Source organism: Oryctolagus cuniculus, chromosome 17 (genome assembly GCF_964237555.1).
Source record: "Oryctolagus cuniculus chromosome 17, mOryCun1.1, whole genome shotgun sequence".
Lineage (NCBI taxonomy): Eukaryota > Metazoa > Chordata > Mammalia > Lagomorpha > Leporidae > Oryctolagus > Oryctolagus cuniculus.
The window spans coordinates 999,703-1,018,324 of NC_091448.1; the positions used below are offsets into that span (position 1 = coordinate 999,703).

The 18,622-nt window shown below is 70.9% G+C and overlaps 3 protein-coding genes across 9 annotated transcripts; all 3 read left to right on the forward strand.

Annotated features, from left to right (window-relative positions):
* Window positions 1-174: 174 nt before the first annotated feature.
* MAFG (MAF bZIP transcription factor G) lies at window positions 175-4,658 on the forward strand. 4 transcript variants are annotated; one of them, XM_070060139.1, is made up of 3 exons: window positions 175-372; window positions 3,418-3,480; window positions 3,565-4,658. In XM_070060139.1, the coding sequence occupies exons 2-3, from the start codon at window positions 3,445-3,447 to the stop codon at window positions 4,015-4,017; spliced, it is 489 nt and encodes a 162-aa protein (XP_069916240.1). In that variant the 5' UTR covers window positions 175-372; window positions 3,418-3,444; the 3' UTR covers window positions 4,018-4,658. The 4 variants fall into 4 exon arrangements, with proteins under 4 accessions (XP_069916240.1, XP_069916243.1, XP_069916241.1 ...); XM_070060142.1 differs by lacking the exon at window positions 175-372 and adding an exon at window positions 450-694; XM_070060140.1 differs by lacking the exon at window positions 175-372 and adding an exon at window positions 825-1,289.
* Window positions 4,659-7,555: 2,897 nt separating this feature from the next.
* SIRT7 (sirtuin 7) lies at window positions 7,556-12,889 on the forward strand. The gene is made up of 10 exons (XM_070060135.1): window positions 7,556-7,713; window positions 7,793-7,930; window positions 7,995-8,099; window positions 8,898-8,968; window positions 9,145-9,217; window positions 9,663-9,761; window positions 10,037-10,273; window positions 10,369-10,449; window positions 10,816-10,922; window positions 12,450-12,889. Exons 1-10 carry the CDS (start codon window positions 7,621-7,623, stop codon window positions 12,646-12,648), a joined length of 1,203 nt encoding a protein of 400 aa, XP_069916236.1. The 5' UTR covers window positions 7,556-7,620; the 3' UTR covers window positions 12,649-12,889.
* A 247-nt stretch (window positions 12,890-13,136) lies between these two features.
* Window positions 13,137-18,613, forward strand: PCYT2 (phosphate cytidylyltransferase 2, ethanolamine). Of its 4 annotated transcripts, none has more exons than XM_070060130.1 (14): window positions 13,137-13,296; window positions 14,523-14,611; window positions 14,965-15,126; window positions 15,282-15,348; window positions 15,508-15,592; window positions 15,683-15,727; window positions 15,992-16,042; window positions 16,373-16,511; window positions 16,627-16,709; window positions 16,896-16,973; window positions 17,080-17,145; window positions 17,213-17,278; window positions 17,401-17,489; window positions 18,164-18,613. In XM_070060130.1, exons 1-14 carry the CDS (start codon window positions 13,208-13,210, stop codon window positions 18,264-18,266), a joined length of 1,212 nt encoding a protein of 403 aa, XP_069916231.1. In that variant the 5' UTR covers window positions 13,137-13,207; the 3' UTR covers window positions 18,267-18,613. The 4 variants fall into 4 exon arrangements, with proteins under 4 accessions (XP_069916231.1, XP_069916232.1, XP_069916234.1 ...); XM_070060133.1 differs by lacking the exon at window positions 13,137-13,296 and adding an exon at window positions 13,416-13,576; XM_070060131.1 differs by lacking the exon at window positions 15,992-16,042.
* Window positions 18,614-18,622: the final 9 nt, after the last annotated feature.

An 18,622-nucleotide genomic window follows, 5' to 3' on the forward strand; every position in this document is an offset into this window, starting at 1 on the left:
GGCGCGGCGCGCGTTGCCAGGGGCGACGGCGCCCGGGCTGCGCAGGCGCAGGGCGACGCGCCCCGCCGCCGCCGCCGCCGCCGCCGCGCCTTCCCCTTTAAGCTCCGGCCGGCCGCGTCGCCGCTTCATGAATGGAGCCCACGTGACCAAACATCATGTGACGTCTGTGGAGCGGCGGCGGCGGCGGCGGCGGCGGATCCCGAGCCTGGTCCGGCCCGGCCTTCGCAGAGCGCTCGGCCCGGCGCGCGAGGCGGCGAGACCCCCCCCGAGCCACGGGCCCGGACCCCCGGCGCCCGCCCCAGCTCCGCGCGGCCTCGGAGCGCGCGCGGCTCCGCCCCGGCCCCGGCCTCGGCCCGCCGGGCCCGCAGTGTGGTGAGTGTGGCGGGCCGGGCGGCGGGGGCGGCGGCGGGGCCCGCGCCGGGGCGGGGCCGTGGCCTGGGCGCGCCGCGCGCCCTCCGGCGGGCCGGGCCTCGCCTTCCCCTGCCGTCGGGAGCCGGGCTGCGGCCCCGGCCGCGGGTGCCCGGGCGCACCGCCGGCGGCGCGGCGGCGCGGCGGCGCGGGCGGGGCGTGCGCGGAGCCCGCTCGGCGGAGGCCGGGACGTCCCGGGGCGAGGCGCGGCGGCGGCCGGGGGGAGGGCGGGGCCGGGCGCGGCCGGGGGCGCGGGGGCGCGGGGGCGCGGCCGCCGGCTCCTCAGGTGTGTGGCGGCCGCTGGCGGCGCGCGGGGCCCCGGCGGCCGGGCGGGGGCGGCGGGAAGACCCTGCCCGCGGGCCCGGGCTCGGCTCGCGTGCCAGCGCCGCGACCTGCTGAGTCATCAGCATGAGGTCACTCGGAGCTGCTGCTGGCGCGGGGACTGGGCGCGGGGCCTCGGGACTGGAGGGGCCGGCCCGTGGCGGGGGAGGCACACGTGAGGATGAGCGCGAGGCCGGCGTGGCCAGGCGGAGGCCGAGGCCGCGTTGCGGGCTTCCTGCGGGGCAGAAGTCGAGCCCCTGGCGAGATCGGCCCTGGGCCCACGTTCGGGGCAGTCCCCCAAACTGATAAACAGCTGGGGGTGACGGGAGGGGAGGGGTCTGGTGGGCCGAGCTGGCGGCTGGAAGCCCCTGGATGGGCAGCCCCTGGCGTCAGAAGAAAGAGGAGTGAGCGTGGGGCCGCAGGGGCGGCGGCGGGCAGGGAGCAGGCAGCAGGACTTCGCAGGGCAGCCAGCGCGCTGTCGCGGCCGGGTCCGCTGGCCCTGGGCTGGGGCGAGGCTGCACGCGACAGGAGCTCAGGATGCGTCCTTTGGGGTGCAGCAGGTGGGTTAGTGTGGACGCACAGGCGGGAGAATCGGGTCCCAGACACCCAGGGGTTGTCCCCGGCGAGGAGGGGTCCCAGCATGGAGTGTGCTGAGCCAGTGTGGTGTCTCCGCTGTCTGGACCGGCGGCTAAGAGGCCAAAGGGTGGTGTGGCCGCGGTGGGGGCTGGGGGCCAGGGAGGTGGACAGAGCTCACCTTCCCACTGCTTCCCTTGCCCTGGGTTCGTGGCCGTCGCGTGGTCGCACCCAGACACCGCGCAGCTTCCTCGGGGCTTCTCCGGCACGGGTGCTCTGGCGTGAATGGAGCCGCAGGACTCGGGTCGGGGTCGCAGAGCGTCGGGCGGCCTGCCTGGGACTTGTGGCCGCTGGGGTGTGCCGGGCAAGGGTGCCCAGGGGAGCTGGTCCTGGAGGAAGGGCCGGAGCTGCCCTTTCCTCTCCTAGCTCTCAGCTGAGTGGGTGGCCCAGGGTCCCCCGTGGGTCAGGCAGCAGGGGACAGCGGCTCTAGCTCTGAGCAGCCCTCAGGACGGAGAGGATGGGCTGGGGGGGCTTCCACTCAGTGCAGCCTCCGGGACCCCCCCTCTGGCTGGGACAGGTGCCCCGAGCCAGCCTTCTCCGCCATCCCCAGGGGCCGCCTCTGCCCGGAAGGCTGGAAGCGCCGGCTTTGCCGAGGCCCTCCCCCACGGCGTGGGTGCCTGCACACGCACACGCACACGCACACGCACACGCGTGCACACCTTTGATCGGAAGGCGCCTGGCTGCACTGTGCTGAGCTCAGGCCTTCTGCAGAGGGCGGAATCTGTTGAGGAGGCACTTTTCCCAGCCCAGCGCCGCGCTCGGCACTTTTCTGTGTGGTCCCCTCAGGAAGCCACCGCTGTCATTGTGCGGTCGTGGGGGGAGGGACACCCCCGTGCCCAGGCAGCAGTGAGGGCCCGTCTCCTGGTGGGCCGGGGCCGGCTTGCGGGCCTCCTGACCTCCAGCTGTGGGCACCCCATCCCCATCCTTCTTGGGGTCCCGCCTCCTGGCTCGGCCCCACCCTGCCTCCTGGCTGCAGCCTGCCTCCTGGCCAGGCCTGGCTCCTGTGGGGTCTCCACCCTGGGAACATGGGCCGCCTGGCCAGCCACACTGTGGTTCCCCGGGTGGGTGAGCCGGCCAGGAGACTGTGGCCTTTCTCCCCGTCCACCTGTTTACCTGCCTGCATCTAACCTGCAGAGCAGTGGGAGGGGCGGGCTCCGGGAGGGGTTCCTGGGGTGGGAGCTTCAGGTTCCTGGCAGGGGTTCAGAGAGCGGACAGTGCAGGGTGGTGCTCGAGGGGCAGCTGGCGGGGGAGCGGTCTGGGCACTGGGCTGTGGGTGCAGGCCCAGGCAGGGGACCACAGAGCAGTCAGTGACTGCCACCTGCCTGTCAGTGAGCAGGCCCCGGGGCCCTTGTGAAACACCCTGGCCAGGGTGGGGCAGGGGCGCAGGAAGCTGCAACCCAAAGCCACACGGTGGTTACTCCACGGGCCGGGAGGCGGCCAGAGCGGGCTGGAGGGGCCCTCGGGCCAGGCTCTCAGTCGGGTTGCCTGCTGCTTCCAAGGTGTGGGGCTCCCCAGCTCTTCCCGCCATGGGAGCCGGGGCCAGCTAGATGACTCGCTCCCAGCTGGAGGGCCCCGGGAAACTGGGAGACCCCTCACCCTGCTGTCTGCCCCAGTTCCCGGTGGGGACAGCAGGGGCTTTGTCCCGGGCTGGCGCAGGGGAGGCCGCTGTGGGAGGTAGGACCTTAGGATGCACAGGCAGGCGCCCCCACCTGCTATGGCCCCCCAGCCCCCCTGGCCCCAGCAGCGGGGCTCCTGGGCGGCTGTTGGCTGGCGGCCTCGGGAGTGCCGGCGGCGAGGGCGGGCGGCCGCGATGTGCTGAGTCAGCGTGACTGGCCAGGAACAGCCGTGCTCCGGGGCAGCGCTGGGGTTATTTTTAAAGCTCCCGGCTTCCTCCTGGACTTGCCCCTCCTGCGTCTCGGTGCTCCTCAACTCCCTCTGCCCCTTTGTCTTGCCCCCTGGTTCCCTGGGAGCGGAGAGGCGGCCGGGAGTGGGCAGGGCCTGGGCCCCTGGGGAGCTGGGCGGAGCGGGTCCTGACCGCTGCCCCCTGCCTTGCAGAGTGCCTGCTCGCTGTGCCCCCGGGTTATGACGACCCCCAGTAAAGGAAACAAGGCCTTGAAGGTGAGCCGCTGGGGAGGGGGCGTCTTGGGCCAGGGCGGGGGGGGCGCCCGTGCGTGGCTGTGACCCTGTCCCTACGGCCCCCAGGTGAAGAGGGAGCCGGGCGAGAATGGCACCAGCCTGACGGACGAGGAGCTGGTGACCATGTCCGTGCGGGAGCTGAACCAGCACCTGCGGGGCCTGTCCAAGGAGGAGATCATCCAGCTGAAGCAGCGCCGGCGCACGCTCAAGAACCGCGGCTACGCCGCCAGCTGCCGCGTGAAGCGCGTGACGCAGAAGGAGGAGCTGGAGCGGCAGAAGGCGGAGCTGCAGCAGGAGGTGGAGAAGCTGGCCTCGGAGAACGCCAGCATGCGCCGGGAGCTCGACGCCCTGCGCGCCAAGTACGAGGCGCTGCAGAGCTTCGCCAGGACCGTGGCCCGCAGCCCCGTGGCGCCGGCGCGGGGCCCGCTGGCCGCCGGCCTGGGGCCCCTCGTCCCTGGCAAAGTGGCCGCCACCAGCGTCATCACGATAGTGAAGTCGAAGACGGACGCCCGGTCGTAGGGACGCGCGCCCTTGCCCAGCGGGTCTTCCAGGGGCCACCGGGCACGCGTGGCGGCGGCAGCCCTGCCCTGTCCCTCTCCCCTCCCTCCCCCCCCTGCAAAGCACAACCCGCACCCCAGGGGCGCCGGGCTGGGCCCCTTGATCTCGTGTCGTCTATGTTCTGTGCGTTGCGATTGGTCAGCTTGGCGCCCCCAGCCCCCTCTGTGCCGAGGTCGCACGGGCCTGGAGTCCAGAGCTGGCCCTGCGGGAGTGGACGGGTGTGGGAGGGAGGCAGCGCGGGCGTCCCTGGGTGGGCAGGGCTCCTGTCTGCCCTCCCTTCTCAGGGCCCGCAGGCTGCCAACCAGAAGGGTGCTGGGGGCCCTCCTCTCCGCAGGCCCACGCGGGCAGCTCAGCGGGGCCCGGCAGGCGGAGGTGGGCTCTGCCCGGGCAGTGGTGGGCTGCCGGCCCGGGCACTGACCCCTGCACTGAGCAAGACCAAACCAGTGGTGTGCGCGTGTGTGGAGGGCGTGTCCCTGTGTCCTGCCTTGGGTCCGTGTCACTGTTTACATGAGCTGTTTGTGTGGTTAGATAGCCCTTTATTTAAAAGAGAGAAGTTCCTTTTACGAAGTTATTAAATTATATGTTTAAAAGTTAAAGAAAAACAAGAGCTGCAGAGTATTTATAAAACTGTCTTTTAAAAAAGTCAGAACATTTGACCATATAAATGGAAAAGGAAGAAAGTATAACAGAAACTTTGCTAGTTTAAAAAAAAAAAAAAAAAAAAAATCCCTTTCTTGTAAACTTATGGACAACTCTTTGTGGCTGTTGGAGTTTAGTTTTTATATACACAGAGTTATCAGACATTATTTATAAAACTTAGTTTAAAAAAAGACAAAAAAAAAAAAAAGGCCGCAGCGCCGCCGCCGGGCCAGCTCTTTGGTATCTTTTGCAATTGTACCGAAAGTGACTTAGCCTTCGCCCTCCCGCTCCCGTCTCTTGCCGGTGCCGTGGTGTCGTCCGTGCCTGGTGAGGTTTTGTGCCGCCGTCAAGTGCTGGTGCTCCTGGTGACCTTTGACCTGTGAGTCCTGTGCGTTCTCCGTGTGCGTTTTTTGGATTTGGTTGTGTTCCTGCTTCTGCTGCGTGCCGGACCTGGGCCGCGCCGGGGCCGCCAGCCTGGCCTCTTCGCTCGTGAGCTGGGGGGAGGGGTCTCCCCCACCGTGTTGCTTCCACACCTCTGGCCCTGGGTGGCGGCATTGCTGGGACCAGGGAGTCACCGTGGGTGCCCCTGGCTGTCTTCCGCCTGGGCTCCAGCCCTGGCCCTGTTCCTGGCCTCCCTGGGGGGCCCGCCCACCACCTCTCCTGGACTGTGCGCAGCGGGCGCTGCTTCCAGGTGGCATGGGTGGGCCCCACCTGGAGCACCCCTAGGGCCTGGGCATCGCCACCAGGGCCAGACAAGGGCTGTGAGCTCGGGGCCGGGTCCTGTCCCTGTTCTCCACCTGTCTGTGCCGGCAGCTCGGGGCCACGGCCCCTCCTCCCACCTCCCTCCAGGGTCTGTGTCTTCCAGGGGTCACGGCTGGACTCTCACAGGTGCTTCTGCCCATTCCAGCTTTCAGTCGAGGCTGCTGGCCTCCCAGGCCTGGTTCAGGAAGCTCCCATGGGCGCGGGGGTGCCCAGAGTGCCACCTGAAGAGGCCGCAGCCCCGTCTGGCCACGTGGGCCTCTGGCCAGGGCCGCCGATATCGTCTCGGGGCAGCCTGGACCCCTGGGAGGCACAGGAGATGAAAAGCTGACCGTTCAGGCTTCACCTGGCAGGCAGAGGCGCCACCCGTGCCGGCCACCCCTGGGTCCCGACAGGCTCCTGTGTGTTGGCTCCAGGGGCTTGGAGGCCCCCCTGCGTAGACCCGAGGTGACCTGCGGAGCGGGGGAGCGCTGGCTGCCACGGTGTCCCTGGGCGTCCCGAGCCTGGGTCTGCTTCTGTCTGGCTGGAGTCCAGACATGGGTGTGGTGTGGGCGTGGCATCCCTGAGCTGAAATCCTGAGCCTTGGAGGAGCAGGGCCTGGCCCCTGGTGTCCCCGGGAGGGGGGGTGAGTGAGGAAGAGGAGCAGGGCAGGGTGAGCTCGCGGGGCCTTGATCCGGCCCCCAGGGCTTCTGGGGTTGGCGAGGCCATGCGCTGGGGTTCCCGTCCCCTCACTCGAGCCCCTCTCCCCTCACCCTGATTTCTCCGCAGTAGATTCTGTGTCCACGCGTGGCTCTGTGTGTCCTTCGGGTCGTGCTGGGTCTGTCTCCCACCGTGAGGGTGTTGTGTTCTCTCTTCTCACCCCCCCCCCCCCGACACGGCGGATGGAGGGCTGCGGCTGAGGCCGGGCCTCCCGAACCTGTCCGCCAAGTGAACCCAAACCTGCGCCTCCCCTCCTGCCTGACGCCGCCCCGGCCCCTCCTGATCCCGGACGGACACGCAGACGTCCCCACGCAGCGTGGCCCGGGCTCCCTGCTGGCTTCAGTGGGTCTGTGCGCGCACCCCTGGCCTCCGTGGTCGGCGTCGGGGGCCACCGCTCTGGGCTGGTGGTCAGGCCCTGTGCCTGCCGCCGCCTCTCTCGAGCGGCGGCTTGGCCAGAGCTCCCGTCCACAGCGGGGCAGCCCGGGCAGCCCGCTGCACACTTCCGCTCTGGGATCCTGTGAGTTATTTTTTAGGCTGTGGTTTGGTGAAAGGAACCAACACATTAACGATTTTCCCCCCCCAGAAGCCACTGAGTGACTCCTCCTGGCACGGGTTCGGCTTCCTGCTGGCTGTCTGGTCTTGGGGCAGGTGGGAGAGCAGAGGCTGTGTCGTCGGTGCCACGCAGGCAGGCGTGTGTGTGTGGGGCTCGGGGCCCCTCCTGCCTCTGGGCTGTGCGCGTGGCACCTGCTGGGCCGGCTGCAGGCTTCCCGCTGCACGCCCGCCGCGAAGCTCTGGCTCTGAGAGCCGGGGTGGCCCTGCGCGTCTGAGCTGGAATGGCAGAGCGCGGCCCCTCCCCTCAGCCCCAGCCCCTGCCCGCCCCTCCTCCCTCCCGTTCAGTTCGCGAGTCCCTGAAGCCTTTAACCAAACGCAGTCGCTGCGGACAGCCTTCTCCCGGTGACCCGACCCCGGGCAGCAGGACAAGGGCTGCCTGCGCGTGCGGGCTGTGCGGGGGCTGTGCGGTTGGTGGTGGCCCCCTGCTTAGGGCCGAAGCCTGCAGAGGTGACCGTGGGGTGCCCTGGGGTCCGCAGGGCGGGTGGGGGGCTGATGCAGAGCTAGGGAAGGGAGGTGCCCAGGCGACCCGCAGTGGGTGTGGGGCGTGCGTGGGAGGGACCTGTCCCCGGGGCCCCGCGCCGTATTTATTGCTAAGTTATTGTCCAGGAGGGGCGGCCCTGGGCCTGGCCGCCGGTATTTATTGCTGTACATAGTGTATGTTTGTGATATATAAGGTTTTCTTTATTTTGTATATGATCAATAAACACCTTTTAAAAAGAGATTGGCAGGTGCTTCCTTGGGGGCGGGGCGGCGGGCGGGGCAGGAAGGGCGGGGCGGGGCGCGCGCGCATGCGCCCCGGGCGGCCGCCGGCGAGGCGGAAGCGGAAGCCGGAAGCGCCGGTCTCCGCGGGGAGCGATGGCAGCCGGGGGTCTGGGCCGCTCGGAGCGCAAGGCGGCGGAGCGGGTGCGGAGGCTGCGGGAGGAGCAGCAGCGGGAGCGCCTCCGCCAGGTAGCCCGCCCGCCCGCGCCGCGCCCCGCGTCCGTGTCCGTGGCGCGCGGGCCGCCTCTCACCGCCCGCCCGCCCGCAGGTGTCCCGCATCCTGCGGAAGGCGGCGGCCGAGCGCAGCGCCGAGGAGAGCCGGCTGCTGGCCGAGAGCGAGGACCTGGTGACCGAGCTGCAGGGCCGGCGCCGGCGGCGGGAGGGGCTGAAGCGGCGGCAGCAGGAGGCAAGTGCGGGGCCGCGCGGCGGGGCCGGGCGGCAGGCGCGGGCTGAGCGGTCGGTGTCCGCAGGTGTGTGATGACCCGGACGAGCTGCGGAGGAAGGTGCGGGAGCTGGCCGCCGCCGTGCGCAACTCCAAGCACTTGGTCGTCTACACGGGCGCGGGGATCAGCACGGTAGGGAGGCGCGCGCGGCCCAGAGCCACACTCGCCCGGGCCGCGCTGGCCCGGAGCGCCGCGGGGCGGGCGTGGGGCGCCCCCTCCTGGGACACTGACCGCGCTGGACGGCGCGACTCGGCCTCCGCGCTGCCGGGTGTGCGGGCAGAGCTGAGCCGCGCCGCGCCGGTTCCGCAGCGGGAGGCGAAGGGCGTGGGGCCGCCGACGGCGGGGCTGGGGCAGGGGGAGCTTTGCTGGACGGGGGCGGCCCGCAGGGGGAGGGGGAGGCACTGCGGGTACCAACGGGCCAGGGCCCAGGGTACTGAGCGCTTCCTGCTGAGCCTCCCGTCTCCACCGCGAGTGGGACAGCCCAGCCCGGCGGTTCTCGAGCCGCGGCCCCGTGGCCTGGCTGGCGCTGTGACCTCAGTGTCGGGCCCCTGGCGCCGGCGGGCACTTCTCGGAGCTCGGGCTGCCTGGGGAGGTGGGGCTCGTGCAGGGGGGGCCTGGCAGTCTTCTGTGTCCTTTGCTGGAAGGGGCGACGTGGGGGGGTGCACAGGTCGTCCGTCATTGTTCAGGTGGGGAAGGGGCCGTTCAGAGCCCTGTGCAGTCCTCCCTCCGTGCCCGAGACACACGGGTCCTTGCGCCGTGCTGTGGCGGCTCTCGGGGCGCGGGGGCCTGGGAGGATAGTGAGGAGGGAAGCCGCACCGGGGTGCAGCTGCCCGGGCCCCGGCCGGTGGGCAGCCTGGCGCCCCCCTGCAGGGTTTCTGCCTCCCGGCAGTGCCGCCGGCCCACTGGGCTTATCTTTTTCCGAGCGCACAGGCAGCCTGCATCCCAGACTACCGGGGCCCCAACGGCGTGTGGACGCTGCTCCAGAAGGGACGGCGCGTCAGGTAGGGGCTCGGCTCGCCGGCCTGCAGGTCCTCACCCCACTTTCCCAGGCGAGCCCCGGCCTGCAGGTCCTCACCCCACTTTCCCAGGCGAGCCCCGGCCTGCAGGTCCTCACCCCACTTTCCCAGGCGAGCCCCCGGCCTGCAGGTCCTCACCCCACTCTCCCTTCCGCCGGCAGCGCTGCCGACCTGAGTGAGGCCGAGCCCACCCTTACTCACATGAGCATCGCCCGACTGCACAAGCAGAAGCTGGTAAGAGCCGGACGGGGCTGGCAGGCCCGGGCGCAGGGGAGCGGCTGCACCCTCTCTGTGGGAGGAGTACACGGCGGCCCCCCAGACAGAACAGCAGCCCCTCCTGGGAGCCGTCCCGTCCAGGGCATCTTGGCCCAGGGTTGCTCACCGCCCCCCCCCCCTCGCTTCACCCCAGGGCCCCCGAGGGCCTCCCGGGCACGGGGAGCCAGCGAGGAGGGGAGGGTCGCCCTCTGCCCAGGCCCTGGAGCCGAGCGTGGATCTGGCGTGGCCACGTCTGCCCCGTGGGAGCCCGAGCTGCAGCCTCACCGGAAGGGCGCAGACGCACGCTCGCCCTCCGGGTGCTCCAGGCCCGGCACTCTGCGGGCTGGGCCTGCCGAGAGCTTGGCTCTCCGAGGTTTCCTGTGGGGTCGGGGCTGTCGCTGGGCTCAGAGGGGCTCCCCTGCAGGTGCAGCACGTGGTGTCGCAGAACTGCGACGGGCTCCACCTGCGGAGCGGGCTGCCGCGCTCGGCCATCTCGGAGCTGCACGGGAACATGTACATCGAGGTGAGCGGGCGCGCGCGCGGGCGGGCGGGCAGACGGGCGGGCGCGCGGGCGGGCGGGCGGGCGCGCGGGCGGGCAGGCAGACGGGCAGACGGGCGGGCGGGCAGGCGGACGGGCGGGCGGGCAGACGGGCGGGCGGGCAGGCGGGCAGGCAGACAGGCAGGCGCGTGGGCGGGCAGACGGGCGGGCGGGCGGGCAGGCAGGCAGACGGGCGGGCCGACGGGCAGACGGGCGGGCGGGCCGGCGCCCCCGCTCACCGGAGCCTGTCGTCCCCCCAGGTCTGCACCTCCTGCGTCCCCAACAGGGAGTACGTGCGCGTGTTTGACGTGACGGAGCGCACCGCCCTCCACCGACACCAGACCGGCCGGGCCTGCCACAAGTGCGGCACCCAGCTCCGCGACACCATCGTGCACTTCGGGGAGCGGGGGACCCTGGGGCAGCCCCTGAACTGGGAGGCAGCCACTGAGGCCGCCAGCAAAGCGGACGCCATCCTGTGTTTGGGGTCCAGCCTGAAGGTAGGCGCCGAGGACCCGGGAGCCCGGGCTGGGGCCACGCCCCTGCTGCGGCCGCGGGCGCGCGCACGTGCCCTGTCTGTCGTCCGTGTGTGCAGGTTCTGAAGAAGTACCCGCGGCTCTGGTGCATGGCCAAGCCCCCTAGCCGGCGGCCCAAGCTCTACATCGTGAACTTGCAGGTAACCGGTGCTCAGGGCGGGGCCTGCTCCAGGGCCTGCGTGGCACACCGGCCCCTGGGCCTGGCCCGGCTTCCTGCCCGGGCACCCCGGCGCGCAGCAGCTGGTGGCTCGTGCTTGAGCCCCTGCCACCTCCAGGCCGTGTTTTGGGATCCTGGTGTTAGCCTGGCCAGACTGTAGGCATTTGGAGAGTGAACCAGCAAATGGAATCTCTCCGGCTCCTCCCTCTCTGCCTTTCAAATAAAAATGAAAATAAATGTCTTAAAAAAAAGCAGCAAGAGTCAGAGACATGTAGCAGGCTCACGTGTCCGGGATGGAGGCCCCTGGGGAGGAGTGGGGCGACTTCCTCACTGCCCTTCCTGCCCACAGTGGACCCCAAAGGACGACGGGGCGGCCCTGAAGCTGCACGGGCGGTGTGATGACGTCATGGGGCTGCTCATGCAGGAGCTGGGCCTGGAGATCCCCCCGTACAGCAGGTGAGTGGGCACCGCCGTGCCGCCCCGCTGCCACCTCTGCGCCCGATGCCTGCAGAAGGGACCCAGCCGGGGCCCGAGGAGCCCCTGTGCGCCTGTGCAGCCCCGCCCTGGCGAGCGTGGAGGGGGGGTGGTCGCCAAGGAGCCCCTGTGGGCCTGTGTAGCCCCGCCCTGGCGAGCGTGGAGCTGGGGGTGGTCGCCGAGGAGCCCCTGTGCAGACCCCGCCCTGGCTAGCGAGGAGCCGGGGGTGGTCGCCGAGGAGCCCCTGTGCAGACCCCGCCCTGGCTAGCGAGGAGCCGGGGGTGGTCGCCGAGGAGCCCCTGTGCAGGCCCCACCCTGGCTAGCGTGGAGCCCCTGTGCCCCTGTGCAGCCCCGCCCTGGCTAGCGTGGAGCCGGGGGTGGTCGCCGAGGAGCCCCTGTGCAGGCCCCACCCTGGCTAGCGTGGAGCCCCTGTGCCCCTGTGCAGCCCCGCCCTGGCTAGCGTGGAGCCGGGGGTGGTCGGCGAGGAGGCCCTGTGCGCCTGTGCAGGTCCCGCCCTGGCTAGCGTGGAGCCCCTGTGGGCCTGTGCAGCCCCGCCCTGGCTAGCGTGGAGCCGGGGGTGGTCGCCGAGGAGCCCCTGTGCGCCTGTGCAGCCCTGCCCTGGCGAGCGTGGAGCTGGGGGTGGTCGCCGAGGAGCCCCTGTGCGCCTGTGCAGCCCCGCCCTGGCTAGCGTGGAGCCGGGGGTGGTCGGCGAGGAGCCCCTGTGCACCTGTGCAGGCCCCGCCCTGGCGAGCGTGGAGCCGGCTGTGCAGGCCCCGCCCTGGCGAGCGTGGAGCCGGGGGTGGGGCGCCCGCCGCCCCAGCTGCTGCCCGCCTGCTCCCAGACCGCCCGGCTGCAGAGGTCCGAGGGGGTGTGGCCGTGGCCGTGGCGTGGTTCGGGAGTGGCGTGTGTGGGGAAGCTTAAGCAAACTGAACGCGGAGCTCGTGATGATTTAGACTCGGTGTGTGTATTGAGCGAAAAGTTTACACTTTTTTTCTCTGTGAATTTCCAGGGTCTTATAGGGGAAATCAGTAACTTCTTTTAATCAAAGGGTTCAAGAAATTAAGGATCCCTTCACCTTCGGGGCCTGGCAATTCTTGTATGTCACGTTCGTGGTGTCTGTCCTGTGGGCCTGCCGTGTGCTGTCGTTTTGTTTCCACATTAACTTAGCTCATTTCTTTTATCAGTGCTTCTCTGTATCTTAAGTTTATAATCTGTGGTTCTGCATCTCCGTCAACACATGATTCCTCACGGTGTAGTGTGTAGGCCACGCCTCCCTAGACAGGCCGGGAAGGGGAGCGGGTCGGTGGGCGCGCCCCCAGCCCTGCAGGCGGGAGGTGGGGCCCAGAGCTGCCGGCGACTCGCCCTGGACGGAGGCGCTGACCGAGCACGCTGAGCCCCGACGAGGCCGGACCTGCGGGCGCCGACGCGCAGGAGGGCGAGGCTGGGGGGCCGGGGAGGGGCGTGCCCCGGGCGCCCGGCCGGCCTGACGCGGCGCCCCCTTCTCGGTAGGTGGCAGGACCCCATCTTCTCCCTGGCGACGCCGCTGCGAGCTGGCGAGGAGGACAGCCACAGCCGGAAGCCGCTGCGCAGGAGCCGGGAGGAGGCCCCGCCGGGGGACCGCGGCGCCCCGCCCAGCTCGGCCCCCGTCCTCGGGGGCTGGTTCGGCAGGGGCTGCGCCAAGCGCACCAAACGGAAGAAAGTGACGTAGCCGGCCTCGGCGGACACGGAGAGCGGCCGCAGCCGCCGAGCGGAACCCCGGGACGGCGTCCAGATGTCCACGCGGAGGCCGTGTCCCACGAGGACGTGCGGGCGGAGCGGCAGGGAGGGCCGCGGCCACTCGGACCCGGCCTCGGAGGCGCGCGCTCCGCTGCAGCCTGGCCGGTCTGCGGTCATGCGGCGGGCCCGGGCGCTCTGCGGACTCTGGCCCTCATTAAACGCCTCCAGCCTTCCCCGCGTCCCACTGGCTGCTTCTCGCGGCGAACCCCCGACGGACCGCGGCGGAGGCGGCGGCCCGGGGGTTGGGAGTGGGCGGAGACGGAAGGGCCGCGAGGGGGCGGGGCCCGGGCCGCGCGACGCCGGCCATTGGCCGTGCGCGGTGGGTGGGGGCGCGGCCCGCGGGGCTGGGTGTGGCTCCGGCCTGGCGGCGTGCGCCATTGGTCGAGCGCGGCGGGTGAGGCCCGCGTGACGGCAGCTGCGCGTGCGCGGGGCGGGGCCGCGGGGGCTGGCGGCGGCCGGGAGCTGGCAGGGCTGCGCCGGTGCTACGGGCCATGATCCGCAACGGGCACGGGGCGGCGGGGGTCGCCGAGCGGTCGGGCCCAGGGGGCCGGCGCGCCGTGCGGGTGTGGTGCGATGGCTGGTGAGCGCGGGCGGCGGAGGGCGGGAGGGTTCTTTCCGGGAGTCACGCGCCGGCGGTTGCCGGGGGCCCGGGCCCGTCCCAGGACGTGACTCGGCTGCGGCGGCCGGCGGGAGGCGCGGGGCCGCAGATCCCCGGGGCCCGGCCGGCGACGGCGGCGGGGGCAGGCCCGGCAGGGGCCCCGGCCGCGGGAGACCTGGAACCCGGCGGGCTCCGGCTCCCGCGTGTCCCGCGGTGCTCTCGGGCGAGGCCGACAGGGGGCGCCGGCGGGGGCTGTCGGCAGGTGAGGGCGCCGGCCCTGGGCTCCCGCGGAGTGTCTCGGGCCGACCTGCGCTCGTTCTCGCACCTGGAGTCGCCTGGGGAGCTGGAGCCAGGCCTCCTGTCGCGGACTCTGACCTTGGCCTGTGCTGCGCGGCCACCGTGGCTGGACCCAGCTCCGCCCTCGTCCCGCGCCGTGCTCTCCCCGGTCCAGCCCGCCCCGCGGGCACGTGAGCTGGAGCTGGCGGGACCAGTGCGCGGCCGCCTTACCTGGGGTGGGTGGGGAGGGGTGGAGGGACGGAGGGCGCGGGGCGGGAGCCCCGTGTAGGGCTTGCGCCCCCTCCCTGGAACAGCACCTGCTGGGGGGAGGCAGAGCGCAGCGGGTTAAGCAGCCACCTGCACCGCCGTCGCTCCGCTTGCGAGCCGGCTCCCTGCGGACGCGCCTGGGAAGGAGCTGAGGGTGGCCCTAGTGCTCGGGCCCTGCACCCACGTGGGATGCCCGGATGGAGCTCCCGGCTCCTGGCGTGGTGAAGTCCTCTCTCTGTCACTCTGCCCTTTGAATAGCTAAGTAAATAATGTAAAAACGAAAGAAAACCACAGCAAAAAGGCTCCCCCGTGACCAGATGTGGACTTGAAGCTAAAACCTCTAGGTGCAGGTGGGGGAGAGCGGGCAGGCGGTGCCGCTCTGGGACCACCGGAGGGAGCCGGGTTTGCAGAGCGAGGATTCCTGGGCCTGGGGTTCGTGCTGCGTGTGTTGTCCAGGGACGGACGGCCATCTCGGCCCCACGGAGTTCAGCCCCAGCCTGGGGGTGGTGCTAGAATATTCGTGTATGGGGCACGGAGTGTGGTCGCAGGGTGGGCCAGAGCCCGTGCCCCCACCCTTGCTGTCCCCGGTCCCAGCACCCCTGCCCAGTTCTGGGGGGTCCAGACGTGGAGAGCTGAGGGCCTGACCACCCCATCTGTCGCCGCAGCTATGACATGGTGCATTATGGCCACTCGAACCAGCTGCGCCAGGCCCGGGCCATGGGCGACTACCTGGTCGTGGGCGTGCACACGGACGGTAAGCAGCATGGCCAGGACGTCCTTTCCTGGAAGGCAGCTGTGGGTGCCAGAGCTTAGAGAAGGGCCGGCCAGCCGGCGAGCAGTGCGATCCTGGACACAGCGCCCCTGGCTGCGCTGCCCGCTGCCCTCAACCCCGACCTGGCTCCCAAGGCAGGCAGGGACCGAGTGCTCCGTGCCCGGGGTGCCCCCACTCCTGGAACTCTGGCCGGGTACAGAAGCCGTGACGTAGGCGGGAGGCATCCCCAGCCCCGTGTGGTGTGGGCGGAGCCCCCCGGGGCCTGGGCCAGGGCCTCCCGCGGGAGTGGGGCCAGCGGGGCGCAGGGGCCACCTCGTGCTTCTCCCCGGGCCTAGAGGAGATCGCCAAGCACAAGGGCCCCCCAGTGTTCACCGAGGAGGAGCGGTACAAGATGGTGCAGGCCATCAAGTGGGTGGACGAAGTGGTGCCCGCGGCGCCCTACGTGACCACGCTGGAGACGCTGGACAAGTACAGCTGTGACTTCTGTGTCCATGGCAGTGAGTCACTGGGGGCCAGAACGGGGGGGGGGGGCACCAAGCCCTCTTTAGTCCAAGAAAGCTCTGGGCCTCCTGGGGAGCGAGCAGGGGGGCGGGCCGGGCCGAGGGTCCGGGTGTGCGGCTGCGAACCCTCGTGCTGTGTGCACCACCCCCAGATGACATCACGCTGACCGTGGACGGCCGGGACACCTACGAGGAGGTGAAGCAGGCGGGGCGGTACAGGTGAGGCGCCTGCCGCTCCCGGGCCAGGGCTGGGACCGGAGGGAGGCAGGAGCTGGCCGCGGCCCAGGCTCCCCAGGCTGCTGGGAGGCGGGGCGCGGGCAGGGCGCGGGCAGCTCAGGGTGGCCTCCCAGTGGGAGCCCAGCCCCACTCTGTCCCTAGAGAGTGCAGGCGCACCCAGGGCGTGTCCACCACGGACCTCGTGGGCCGCATGCTGCTGGTGACCAAGGCCCATCACAGCAGCCAGGTGAGCCCCCTCTGCCCTCCCCTGCCCTCTGCTCCCCCCGTCCTGGGGTCAGCGCTCTGAAGGCCCCAGTCCCTCTGCCCGTCTGTGCAGGAGCTGTCCTCTGAGTACCGGGAGTATGCAGACAGCTTCGGCAAGGTGAGTGTGGGCCGGGCGGGCAGGGCTCGGCGCGGGGCTCCCTGCCACCCACCCTGACCTTCCCGGGGGAGAGGTCGGCCCGGAGCTGTGCCCACCCCCCTCCCACATGCTGACGGCCAGCTGGTGGACGCCCGCCGGGAGGGAGGGTGGGCAGGTAGGAGGTGCACCAGCAGGCCCATCGCGGTGGCCACTGCTTGGAGGAGCAAGGACTGCCCACAGACAGGTGGCCGCTAACCAGTGGCCTGGTCCTCTCTCCCTTTATAGCCCCCCCACCCGACACCCGCCGGGGACACACTTTGCTCAGAAGTCTCCCAGGTGACCAGTGGCCTCAGGGTGCCGCGTCCCCACCTCCTCCTGGTGGTCGGTCGCTGGCCCGTGGTGCTGACCGCAGTGCCTGCCGTGGCCAGACACGGAGCCATGGTCCCACCGTGGAGGGGCTTCGCCTGGCCTGGGGGTAGCTGTCCCTGCCCCCACCCCATGCCAGGTGCCAGCCTGGAAACGGCTCTGGGCTGGGCCTGCCCGCCGCGCCCGGTGCACCTGCTCCCAGCACCCCACACTTGTGACAGGCAGGGCCCCTCGGTGGGGCCGGGGAAGGGAGGCGCCCTGCAGGCCGCTGCTGCTGACGCTGCCCCTCTCGGCCTGCAGTGCCCTGGGGGGCGCAGCCCCTGGACGGGGGTGTCCCAGTTCCTGCAGACCTCCCAGAAGATCATCCAGTTTGCCTCCGGGAAGGAGCCGCAGCCAGGAGAGACGGTCATCTACGTGGACGGCGCCTTCGACCTGTTCCGTATCCTCCATGGCCGCCGCTGCTCCACACCCGCACACAGGGGCCAGGGCTGGGGGGCCGGGGGGCAGCAGGTGCGTGCCTGCACTCCTCTGTTCTCGCTTCTTAACCTGGGCAGACATCGGGCACGTGGACTTCCTGGAGAAGGTGTACCGGCTGGCGGACAGGCCCTACATCATCGTTGGCCTGCACTTCGACCAGGTCACTGCCCTGCCCGCTCCCTCCTGGGGTCACTGGGCCCGGTGAGGGCCACAGAGCCCCGGGGGGCCCACCCTCCTGCCCAGGGTGTCTCCATGAGGGTGGGCACCTTCCCCAGTGTCCTCCCGTGAGCCAGCTGGGCGGGAACTTGCCTGAGCCCAGGGGCTGAGCCCGCGTGTTTGCGCCTAGGAGGTCAATCGCTACAAGGGCAAGAACTACCCCATCATGAACTTGCATGAGCGGACCCTGAGCGTGCTGGCCTGCCGGGTGAGTGTGGCCACTCGGACGCCCTGAGGGGCCCAGGGACCCAACTGCTCTGCAGCCTCGGGCCTGGCCCAGGTGGGACTGAGCGGCCTGTGCCCTCCCTCCACAGTACGTGGCGGAGGTGGTGATCGGGGCCCCATACGCGGTCACGGCTGAGCTCCTGGCTCACTTCAAGGTGAGCCTGCGCATGGCGCGGGGGGAGGACCAGGCTGGCCTCGGGCCCTGACCCGTTCCTCCCCCAGGTGGACCTGGTGTGTCACGGGAAGACAGAGATTGTGGCCGACAGGGATGGCTCGGACCCTTACCAGGTGGGTGCTGGCCGTCACCGTGTCTGGAGACGGGCACACACGGTGCAACCGCCGCCCCGGGGCTGGGCAGCCGGCAGCTCCCTGCTTTAAAGAAAGGTCCTCGTGTCCGCTCTGGCCCCCAGGAGCCCAAGAGAAGGGGCATCTTCTGTCAGGTCGACAGCGGCAACGACCTCACCACAGACCTCATTGTTCAAAGGATCATCAAGAACAGGTGAGGCGCCCAGGTAGGCTGGGGGGGGCGCTGTGGGACAGGTGAGGCCGCCCAGGTAGGCTGGGGGGGGCACTGTGGGACAGGTGAGGCGCCCAGGTAGGCTGGGGGGGGCACTGTGGGACAGGTGAGGCGCCCAGGTAGGCTGGGGGGGGCGCTGTGGGACAGGTGAGGCCGCCCAGGTAGGCTGGGGGGGGCACTGTGGGACAGGTGAGGCGCCCAGGTAGGCTGGGGGGGGCACTGTGGGACAGGTGAGGCTGCCCAGGTAGGCTGGGGGGGGCGCTGTGGGACAGGTGAGGCCGCCCAGGTAGGCTGGGGGGGGCACTGTGGGACAGGTGAGGCGCCCAGGTAGGCTGGGGGGGGGCGCTGTGGGACAGGTGAGGCGCCCAGGTAGGCTGGGGGGGGGAGAGGGGCACTGTGGGACAGGTGAGGCGCCCAGGTAGGCTGGGGGGGGCACTGTGGGACAGGTGAGGCTGCCCAGGTAGGCTGGGGGGGGCGCTGTGGGACAGGTGAGGCCGCCCAGGTAGGCTGGGGGGGGCACTGTGGGACAGGTGAGGCGCCCAGGTAGGCTGGGGGGGGCGCTGTGGGACAGGTGAGGCGCCCAGGTAGGCTGGGGGGGCGCTGTGGAGGCACCAGTGGCAGGACCCCTGCCCGGCTCACCCCAGCCCGTCCCCCAGGCTGGAGTACGAGGCTCGGAACCAGAAGAAAGAAGCCAAGGAGCTGGCCTTCCTGGAAGCCAGGAGGCAGCAGGAGGCGCAGCCCCCTGGGGAGAGGGACTGAGGCCCAGGCCGCTGCTGCCCTCCAACAGGCCTGGTCGCCTGGAGTGCCCCTGTGGACGCCGCTCAAGAGGGTCCCGTCCCCGCAGCGGCCCTGGGCGGGAGGAGCAGAGGGTGCCTACACCCCCTTCTCCCCTGGGACGGCGACGCCCACCCGCCAGCTGTGGGTGGAGGCAGAGGGCTCTGCCCGGGAGCCCCTGGGTGCAGACTGCGGCACCCGTGCCTGGCTCCAAGAAGACGCACTCGGCCCGCTGCCAGCTTCGCCGCCTGCCACATGGCCCTCCTGGTCTCCACCCGTCCCTGACTGGCTGCCGTCCACCTCTGGTGCCATCCAATAAAGCCTGGTGCGCAGTGCTGCGT

What these genes read in the sequence shown, in the direction of transcription:
- MAFG (XM_070060139.1), top strand. Translation starts at nt 3,445, where the DNA reads ATGACGACCCCCAGTAAAGGAAACAAGGCCTTGAAG. An exon ending in AAGGAAACAAGGCCTTGAAG is followed by an intron (nt 3,481 to 3,564) that starts GTGAGCCGCTGG and finishes TACGGCCCCCAG; the next exon opens with GTGAAGAGGGAGCCGGGCGA.
- SIRT7 (XM_070060135.1), top strand. Translation starts at nt 7,621, where the DNA reads ATGGCAGCCGGGGGTCTGGGCCGCTCGGAGCGCAAGGCGGCGGAGCGG. An exon ending in CGGGCGCGGGGATCAGCACG is followed by an intron (nt 8,100 to 8,897) that starts GTAGGGAGGCGC and finishes CCGAGCGCACAG; the next exon opens with GCAGCCTGCATCCCAGACTA. An exon ending in ACGGGAACATGTACATCGAG is followed by an intron (nt 9,762 to 10,036) that starts GTGAGCGGGCGC and finishes TCGTCCCCCCAG; the next exon opens with GTCTGCACCTCCTGCGTCCC.
- PCYT2 (XM_070060130.1), top strand. Translation starts at nt 13,208, where the DNA reads ATGATCCGCAACGGGCACGGGGCGGCGGGGGTCGCCGAGCGGTCGGGC. An exon ending in TGAGCGTGCTGGCCTGCCGG is followed by an intron (nt 16,974 to 17,079) that starts GTGAGTGTGGCC and finishes CTCCCTCCACAG; the next exon opens with TACGTGGCGGAGGTGGTGAT. An exon ending in AGCTCCTGGCTCACTTCAAG is followed by an intron (nt 17,146 to 17,212) that starts GTGAGCCTGCGC and finishes TTCCTCCCCCAG; the next exon opens with GTGGACCTGGTGTGTCACGG.